The 10,060-nt window shown below is 47.7% G+C and overlaps 1 protein-coding gene across 1 annotated transcript; it reads left to right on the top strand.

Moving 5' to 3' along the window:
• The first annotated feature begins 641 nt into the window (after window positions 1-641).
• Window positions 642-2,240, top strand: Pou3f2 (POU class 3 homeobox 2). The gene has a single exon (XM_090337701.1). It carries the CDS (start codon window positions 903-905, stop codon window positions 2,238-2,240), a length of 1,338 nt encoding a protein of 445 aa, XP_090193827.1. The 5' UTR covers window positions 642-902.
• The last annotated feature ends 7,820 nt before the right edge of the window (window positions 2,241-10,060 follow it).

The raw sequence follows: 10,060 nt of genomic DNA, 5'->3' as shown, positions 1-10,060 counted from the left end.
AGGAAAGCCGGACTCCCGATGACTTGGAGCGACTGTGTGTTTCTCTTCCTCCATCTCTTTCTCACTCCCACTCTCCTCCAAGACCTACTGGGAACAGATAATGAGCGTCTCCCACCCATTCAAGTCTTCCTAGTGGCTGCGGTCGATAAGAGCTCAGGGACCGCCCCCCTGCCCGGCTCCTCGGCCTGGGAGACAGATGGGGGGCGGGGCCACCCGAAAGCGGGCGGAGGAAGTCCGGGGTGGAGAAGAAGAAGGAGGGGTACCGACCCCCAGGATCTGAATTGCGAGGTGGGGAGGGTTGGGGGGAAGGGGGAGGAGGAGACCGGGAGGAGGAGGGCCCTGGCGGCTCCGCGCCCAGGGGAGGAGAAGGGGGGGGTAGCTCTGAGCCAATCAGCGGAGCCGGCCTGGGAGGTTGCTAGCGGTATCCACGTAAATCAAAGGGCGCGGAGCCAATGGGAGGGGGCGGAGGGGGCGGGGCCCAGGCGCGTGCCGCTGCGAACCGGCGCTGCCAAGAGAGCGGGAGAGAGCCGGGGAGAGCAGGGAGAGGGGGGGAGCGCGCGCGAGCGAGTCAGCTCGAGCGAGAAGGAGGGAGAGGAGAAAGAGAGCGAGGGCGGGCGGGCGGGCGGGAGGCAGCGGTAGCCGCGGCTGCAACAGTAAAAGCAGTAGCAGCCACAGAAAGGCGTCGGAGCGGGCGTCGGAGCTCGCCTGTCAGGGGGAGAGGAGGAGAGAGAAACAGTGCGAGCGAGGAGAGATAGAGAGAGAGAGACAGAGAGAGGGGAGAGTGAGAGTGAGAGAGAGAGAAAGAGAAAGAGGAAAGAGAAAGAGAGAGAAGCCCAGGCGGAAAAGTAACTGTCAAATGCGCGGCTCCTTTAACCGGAGCGCTCAGTCCGGCTCCGAGAGTCATGGCGACCGCAGCGTCTAACCACTACAGCCTGCTCACCTCCAGCGCCTCGATCGTGCACGCCGAGCCGCCGGGCGGCATGCAGCAGGGCGCGGGGGGCTACCGCGAGGCGCAGACCCTGGTGCAGGGCGACTACGGCGCGCTGCAGAGCAACGGGCACCCGCTCAGCCACGCTCACCAGTGGATCACCGCGCTGTCCCACGGCGGCGGCGGTGGCGGCGGCGGCGGCGGCGGCGGCGGGGGCGGGGGCGGCGGCGGGGGCGGCGGCGACGGCTCCCCGTGGTCCACCAGCCCCCTGGGCCAGCCGGACATCAAGCCCTCGGTGGTGGTGCAGCAGGGCGGCCGCGGCGACGAGCTGCACGGGCCGGGTTCCCTGCAGCAGCAGCAGCAACAGCACCAGCAGCAGCAGCAACAGCAGCAGCAACAGCAGCAGCAGCAGCAGCAGCAGCAACGACCCCCGCATCTGGTGCACCACGCCGCCGCCAACCACCACCCGGGACCCGGGGCATGGCGGAGCGCGGCGGCCGCGGCGCATCTCCCGCCCTCCATGGGAGCTTCCAACGGCGGCTTGCTCTACTCGCAGCCCAGCTTCACGGTGAACGGCATGCTGGGCGCCGGCGGGCAGCCGGCCGGGCTGCACCACCACGGCCTGCGGGACGCGCACGACGAGCCTCACCACGCCGACCACCACCCGCACGCACACTCGCATCCGCACCCGCAGCCGCCCCCGCCCCCGCCCCCGCCGGGCCCGCCGGGCCACCCGGGCGCGCACCACGACCCGCACTCGGACGAGGACACGCCGACCTCGGACGACCTGGAGCAGTTCGCCAAGCAGTTCAAGCAGAGGCGGATCAAACTGGGATTTACCCAAGCGGACGTGGGGCTGGCGCTGGGCACCCTGTACGGGAACGTGTTCTCGCAGACCACCATCTGCAGGTTTGAGGCCCTGCAGCTGAGCTTCAAGAACATGTGCAAGCTGAAGCCTTTGTTGAACAAGTGGTTGGAGGAGGCAGACTCGTCCTCGGGCAGCCCCACCAGCATAGACAAGATCGCGGCGCAGGGGCGCAAGCGGAAAAAGCGGACCTCCATCGAGGTGAGCGTCAAGGGGGCTCTGGAGAGCCATTTCCTCAAATGCCCCAAGCCCTCAGCCCAGGAGATCACCTCCCTGGCGGACAGCTTACAGCTGGAGAAGGAGGTGGTGAGAGTTTGGTTTTGTAACAGGAGACAGAAAGAGAAAAGGATGACCCCTCCCGGAGGGACTCTGCCGGGCGCCGAGGACGTGTACGGGGGGAGTAGGGACACGCCGCCGCACCACGGGGTGCAGACGCCCGTCCAGTGAACTCCAGCGGGGGGGGGGGGAGGGAGGGAGGGGGGGGTGGGAAGAAGGGAGGAGGGACGGGTGCAGCGCGGGGCTTTCCCCTCTCCCTCGGTCCACGGTCCTTTCCAGGGACCACTGTTGCCCTCTCTCTAACTTCTGATTGTTCTTTTATTTTTTAATTATTACTTCCCAGTCCCTTAAGAAGAAACAATAATAATAATTAATAATTAATGATAAGGAGAAAGGAAAGCAGCTAAGATACTGGACTCAATCCTCTAAACCTTAGCAGACATGATGAGGTGTTTTTGACCTTTGCAGGCGAGTACCCAGGCAATGAAGTAGTAAGAATCTCCTTGGTAGAATGAAGTTGTGTGTGTGTGTGTGTGTGTGTGTGTGTGTGTGTGTAAGTGTAAGAGAGAGACTGGAGAAAGAAAGGGGGGAGAGTGAGAGCACTGAGATAAATACCTGGCAAAACTAAATAAATGACCAAAAAGGGGGGAAAAATCCACCAAACAGCAATAAACACAGAGCTTGCAGCTTCCCGGTGCTTGAAATTGGCACATGCTGCTGTGTTTATTTAATGTGGATTCCCCATCGGGAAAGAGGGGGGGGGATACACACACTCTGTGAATATAGGCAAAAATTTAACCACACAAATTGCACTGCAAGAAAATGGAAGTTTACAGCAACAAATTTATTTTAAAAATTCATTTCTCATGCCCACCGTTAATTTTGCAACTGCCATTTGGGTTGTTTTACTCAGCAGAGAGGCTTGAAGCCAGCTCTGGGCACCTCTCCATTTCTAATGCTTTTGTGTTGCCCCTTGTTCTTGCTGTTTGTGAACTTTGCTTACCTTCAAATGCCCCTTACATAAATTAGGGTAACATTTATTTACTCCTTTTACCAAAGCAAAAAACAATTGGCCCTCCCTCATACAAAATACATCGTTGTTTGCTTTCAGGAAATGGGCATTGTCTAACCACTTTATCCCAGGCAAGAATCTACTTTGGAATATTAAAATAAGAGATGAAGCGTTGCTTTTGGTTTGTTACCACCCACAAAGTAAACTTCATTTTCCAACAGTGTTTCTAGGAGGTTATAGAAGGATGAAAAAGAAAAATCGATAGTGAAGGACTGCTTACTTCATTTTATCAGGTGAGCCCATTGTGAAAGAACTGAGAGGAAATGTGGAGATTAAATATATTTCCAGAGTAGTCCAACGGAGAGAAAGTGGCACTTTGAAGAGAACTGGGGAAATACATATCTTTAAATACCCCTGTCAAGTTCTCTGCCTTTAGGTTTAATAACTTAATTAAGAGGAATTATTTGTGCTGACATCAGTGGTTAAACTTTGTTCCTATAGTAGTTTTTTAATAGAAAGAAAATAATCCAGAAACTTAATGATGCATAAATTGTGTTTCTGAGCACACAAATACCCACATACACCCATAGGCTGTAAGCTGGTTTTGTCTTCTCTGCTTCATTTGTTTATCCAGCCTTACTTAGGGTTTCATACTATCTTCTCCCAGAATTTATCACAGAAAATATGTTTGACTTAAACAGCTCTGTTCTCCTTCATTCATTGAAGAAGCCAAATAAAGTGTGTGTAGGGTAGGGGTGCCATTTCAATCCTGCCTTTCTCCCCCATTGTTAATAATTTTAAGTGCATTTTTGACCTTATCTTGATGGAAAAAAATGATTGGCTTCCAACACAATAGATTCTACTGGGAAGTGTAGATGAAAGAAGAAGAAGAAAAGAAAAATCTTGTAACTGTCTTGAAAATAAACACCATGAAACTGTGATGAGTTACAATTTTAAAGATCTTAATCAGCACAAAAGGACACTATAAGGGAAGACACTTTTTTTTTATTAACCTTTGAAAGTTGTGGCATTTTCTTTCCTGGTTAGGTATTAGCTAAATGTTTATTTTTTAAAAAATGAATTCTTACTACCCTAAAATTATGGGTCAGCATCAGATTAGCACTGCACTCAGTAGGTAAGATATTATGGAATATGCTTTATACAGTATTGTCTTTTCAAACACCTGTGATTGGTTCATTTTCAGTGTTTTTTTTTCAAGATAAATGGTGACTTATCACGGGCATGGGCATATTTATTTGCCTGCTTTTTCATTTCTCCCAATGAAAGTCACAAGGAGTTGGGCATGGAGGTGCTTCAAGGCACATCAGATTGCTTGTTTCTAAGGGGTAGAAACTGGCCTTCAGTGAAGCAGTCCAGAGCGGGGCAAATAGCCAATGAATGGTGAAGGGAGGAAATGAATTTTCAGATACTTATTACCAAGTATGTAAGGTCAGAAGCTGGAGTTCAGGGGATATATCTACAGCTCCCCAATCTCTCCTAGGTTTACTAAGAGAAAAGTTACCGCTGAACCTTACCACAATGTATATATGTTTAATATATGTCTTTTGAAATGCAGAAATAGTTTAAATGTTTCTTTGTCTATTTTTTCTTTTTTTTAATGCTACCCAGGGAAATATTTTCATATCATTTTTAAGTGGCCTGCCTCAATGTATATTTATTTGTTTTGAAGCAAAAAGGTTCTGGAAACTGTTTTTTCTGTAGCTTTAAATGAGTAGGTGAGCAAAATCTATATGGGATGTAATTTTTTTGTTCAGTCTCTTTAAAAAAATACTTTGTTTTGGTATATTTGGTTGTGCTTGTGGGGAAAATAAAAACGCAGAGATCCTTATATATTTATGTTAAAGTAATATTTTATTATTACATAAAACAGAAATGCACAATACCTTCATAGTTTGTTCTAATTATTGAAATATCTTTATTTTATTTTTAAAGATAGTGCCAAGTTTTAAAGGGGAAAGAAACCCCTAGACCTTATACTGACTGAGTTGAGTTGTGTGTAAAACACTTCCCTTCCTTTATACTTTATAAAGTTTTGGAATAAATTTTATGCATATACCGCCAGGTTTCATGTTTATAACTTTCAGAGGCTTTTTGTTTGGTTTTGTTTTATATGAAGAGTACTGCTCTGACTTACTTTTCTTTGCAAAAACTCTCACCTCAAAGCTTTCAGTCGCGATGCCTGTCTCAGTAAATCGAAATGGTTATCAAGTTTGAGCTTCAAGTTTGTTTGCTTCTTCAAGGTCCAACAAAGAGATGTGTGCCTCGTAAATACAGACATATATTCCTGCATCTCTCTTCTAGGTTAACTGTACTTTCTCCAATTGGACTCTTAGAACATCAGTAGAAATAGATGGCCTTTAATCTCTACCTATCTATAATTTGAGGTTTATAGAAAAATGAGGCTTAGGCGATTTATTTACCATACTTAACACATGCCTTTCAACAAAGACAACAGCAAAAATAAAACTCAACAATATGTTATGTGAGTTAAGCAAAAGATTAGAAATAGGTCCTGATACTTATACCTGTAGATTTCTAGAAAATGATAGATTTTATAACAGCTTTTCCAAAAATGTCTCTTTCTCATTCTTAAAAAAAAACCACTCACTCTAAAGTAAGAAAAGGGGACAGGAGAATATATAGGAGAGACTCAAACTATAATTGAAACAGTAGATTGTCTCAGACTATCTTTAATAGAACACTACACTTAAGCAAAGCACTCTTAAGGTGAGTGAGAATCCCAGACAGTGCTGTGTTAGTTTTCAAGTTGGCTGGTGTAGTTAAAGTCCTCCTTGGAACACTGGCTTCATTTAGAAGGGTAGTTTCTGGGCTTATTACATGTGATCATCTTTTCTAACTCCTAGTCAATATTACATGGGTCCCAAACAGATTCAACCAAATGATCTTATCAATAGTCTGAAGGAGAAGTGACAGAAAGAAAAAGTGCTTTGTGACCACAGACATGCTGATGGGGAAATGTTTAAGCTAGGTATAGATTTGTGTCCTGGGTCAATATCCCTCCACTGTGGGCAGAACACAAGCAGCATCTGCCCTCTGCAGGGCATTTCGATGGACCTTGTGCTTAGGCAAAGGAGCTACTGACTAGAGAAAACCACATGTGAAACAAACAACCCATGGTCTTGTCCCACACTTGTAATTCTAATCCTGAAGCTACTCAGGTAGTGCCCATGCCAGTTTGGGAATGTATTACACACTAACGTGAAAATCTCTTCATAGCTACGGGGGTGAAATCTATATGTGGCAGTCTTCCCTAACATTCTGTCTTAATCACAATGACAAACCCTCCCTTTTCCCTAAAGACAAAGATTCAAATTCTAGCCGTCCTGATAGAGCTCTTGTGTTTCTTCACAATGTGCTGTATTTTAGATTTATGATAAGAGATGGGAGAGAAATAATCATGTGGCGAAGAGTTATGTGAAGGTCATATGAAGGGAATGGCCACAAATAATATTATGCGTGGCACTTCTAAACGTTCTCGGTTCCCACAAAATAACCTCCTTTATATTTCAGGTGGCAGCCACAAAAGCACTTTTCTACTCTTCCTCCTGTTACTACCAGGAGAGATCATACACTGGCAAAATTTTCTGATGAAATGGCTTTGATAGGGGTATTCATCTCTCCATCTTATATTCTTCAAAGGCAACAAAATAAAGAGAGGCAACAGCAACAGTAACAGCGATAGGACTTGGTGTACTGGGTGCCAGGACATGGATGCTACATTGATTTGTCTTTATTTTCCTTGCTATGGATTGTGCTGGGGAACAGGGTGAGACTTATCTTTTCCCACTCCTCTGTGTGATTTGTCTTTGTTGATTTCTCAGTCAATTCATGGGACTCTGTTCTAGATTCTATTGAATTCCTACACAAGTGAAATAGTGAGAAAAAGAATGGGGCTTGTGCAGAAGAGAAAGGAGGATGAAGTGAGCTTGGCTTTGAGTCCGTGTGTATATTTCAGAGGAAAAGCCAAAGGGACAGTGTTTATGTAAAATGAAAGGGAACAGAGATCAGATGCGCCTGGAAATACAATAGGACGAAATGAGATGTATAGCTACATTTTCTGTATATGTTTTCCTGGTTTAGGAAAGTTTACTTTTTTAATGATGCATCATCACTACATAGTGGGCAGTTGGGAGTAAGAAGAGAGCCAGAGCTTCTGAAATCTATTCCAACTACTTGACTGAGGGTAGGAAACAGTGGTGAACGTGGCAGGGACCTGCCACCCAGTTAGCAAATCATGGCATCAACTGACTCATGTTTGCAGAACTTGGGCCAGCATTCTTTCAATGCTCCCTTATCTAGAGATGAGTACTGGAGTGCCATTAAATGTTTTTTTTTAATAAATGTTTTACTGAGTTATGGAGAAAAATTACCAGAATATTTTTACATTGTTCTGGTGTTCAGTGGAAAACTAGGAGATTTGTTCTTGCCTTTAAAGTTAACTTTATCACGCAGTACCTTTCCCTTACCTTAATAACACCTCTGCTTGGCTTAGTTGTTAGAGGTTTTAGAAACTATCGCCTCCCATCAAAACAATCCTAGTCTCTTATTGTTCCTAGAATCCTGATTGTTGGAAACATTGAGATGTATTTCTTTTTCTAAAAAAATTGTCTGAAATGTCATTTAATACACCAGTAAAAGTGCATCTATATCTTAAAGTTGATTCCTTCCACGTCTTTTTGAGTTTTTATAGCTCTTTGTCTGGGACTGGGGGTGTGGAGGGGGGGGAGAGGACTTCCATATGTGATTTGTTCCTGAAGAGCCAGCTCTGGGCGTCTGTTTATTGGCGGCAAACAGCTCTCTGCTCTCAGAATGAGGAATTGTTGTGTAGTGAAAGAACGAAATAAAGGCCCTACAAATACATAGTTTTCACCAATTCTAGAAAGACAAGAGTGAGTTAGCACCCCTCTACCTCTGAGTGGTAGAGAGAAAATTTTTGCTTGTTATGAATTGACTCTTGGTGTGCCAAATGTTTAAAGGAAACCTTGCCGTGGAGTGAATTTCAATCATCGCTCTTGTAAAATCTGGAACGTTTTTTTTTTTTTCCCTTCCATCAGTGTTTCCTTTATGATGTGTGTGTGTGTGTGTGTGTGTGTGTGTGTGTGTGTGTGTTTATGCCACACACCAAAAATATATGGAGAAAGAGTGGCGAAAACAAAGTTTCTCACGGGGCTGGAACACAAACTAACCATTGTAAATCACTGGTCTTAAGATCCCAAATTTATGTGGAAAGTGTTAGGAGCTCTTCGCCTCCTGTTTAAAATTCCTTTTTTTTTTTTTAAAAAAATATCCTGTCAAAGGATACATTTTTTTAATGTGGTCTTTAATGTCCCACAGCACATGATTCTGGGAGAATTTTTTTTGATATTAACTTTTTGTTGGTGTTGTTCCCTGAACAAATATTCCATCCACGTTAGTATGAAGACTGGCACACAGGGCAAGGAGCTGCAGGCCGGGACAGAGCTCCACGCACAACTGCCAGGTCCTGGCCGCCTGAACCTCACCTTGGGGAACTAGGGCAGCTGTCCTGAAGACCTTGGAGAGGGGTGGTTAGAGCCCTGGCAACCCGCTTCAGAAAGAGAGAGAACTAAGAGAGGCAATACGCAGCCTTGGCCTGAGCTCCAGAATGTAGTAAACCGCCCCAGATTGTATCTACTTAGTTTTCAGGCATTCTCTCTGGTACCCAGACTCCAAGTCCCCACCTCGAGGTCTGTGTTAACTCTTTCTTCTCAGGAAGGTCCCAGGAGGGGATGGGGAGTGGGCTGTGTGAACCTTTGGCATCTTGGCCTGGGGAGACTGCGTCTACACACAGTGCTCTGGAGTACTGAGGTCTTGCCATGGGCGCCCAGGAGACAGGAAATGTAGGGGCAGAAACAGCTTGTCCTCTCTGGGCAGCGCATAGTTGAGGTGAGGACTGTGAATCTCCTAGCTCTCCTCCTGCCACACTCATTCCACTTCCTTCTGCCAAGTTAGGCCCCGGACGTGGCTCCTACAGGAGAGAAGCAGTGACAGGAAAAGGTGCCCCCAAGAGAAAGGTGAAAGAGAAAACCAGGGAGGAAGAATAGGTGTCTGGAAAGTAGATTCACTGGGTTTTCCTGGACTGCGGAGAAGAACTGAAAGGGACCCCCCCCCAGCCCAAAACTTGGAGGGGGGTCAACTTAATGAAGCCTGTGCTCTTCAGTACCCGTCCATCAGATTTCTGGCTGTCTCCCCGCAGCTCTGTGGAAAGGAAAACCCTCTCTCTAAAGGTCGAAGCCTGGAGAAAAGGGGTTTCCTTCCTCCCTCTCCCCCCCACCTCCAGGTCATTCCCTGCTGAGCCCAAAGTCAGTTTGGGCTGGGGGGGGGGGAGGGGTGGACACTGAAGCCTGCGAGGCTCTCTGGGCGGTAGTGATCCCAAGGCCGAGCTGAAAGCGTCCAGCAGCCAGGGGCCCCTGCCCAGGAATTAGAGGCCTGATCCCCTCTCCCTGGCTTGGACACCCGGGCGTCAGGTGGACCCTGGGAGAAGTCTCCGGGAAAAAGTGGGGTTGGAGATAGTTCTTTAAAAGTCTTTCCAAAGACGGGGAGGACGGGACAGCTTGGGGCCTGGGGTGCCCGGCGGGACTGCCTAGGCTGGATGCTAGCTGGACGATCGAGGGCAGAAACCGGGCGTGGGTGTGTGCCCGAGCCGGGCCTGGCTCACGCCGGGCTGGCTGGAGCCTCCAGGCCCGCTCCCGCCGCGTCCGCCCGCCCGCCCGCCCGCGGGCCACTCACCGGGCCCCGAGGCCAGCCCGGGCGGGGTCGCACACCCTAACAAGGATGCTTCTATTTACTCGCCTCTGCCTGTGGATTTCTAAGACATTCCGCAGGCACAATCATTAAACTAATTTGTATTTGATTGTTTGGGCGGACGGAGGGTAGTTTTATTGCGCTAAGCATTCAAGCAGGCACGCATCGCTGATTA

This window comes from Megascapheus bottae, chromosome 8 (assembly GCF_031878675.1).
Source record: "Megascapheus bottae isolate mThoBot1 chromosome 8, mThoBot2.hap1, whole genome shotgun sequence".
NCBI lineage: Eukaryota > Metazoa > Chordata > Mammalia > Rodentia > Geomyidae > Megascapheus > Megascapheus bottae.
The sequence above is the reverse complement of the archived record's forward strand: the minus strand, read 5'-3'. Positions and strand labels throughout refer to the sequence as shown.

Excerpts from the sequence above, each read along its gene's own strand:
- Pou3f2 (XM_090337701.1), top strand. The coding sequence starts at position 903 with ATGGCGACCGCAGCGTCTAACCACTACAGCCTGCTCACCTCCAGCGCC.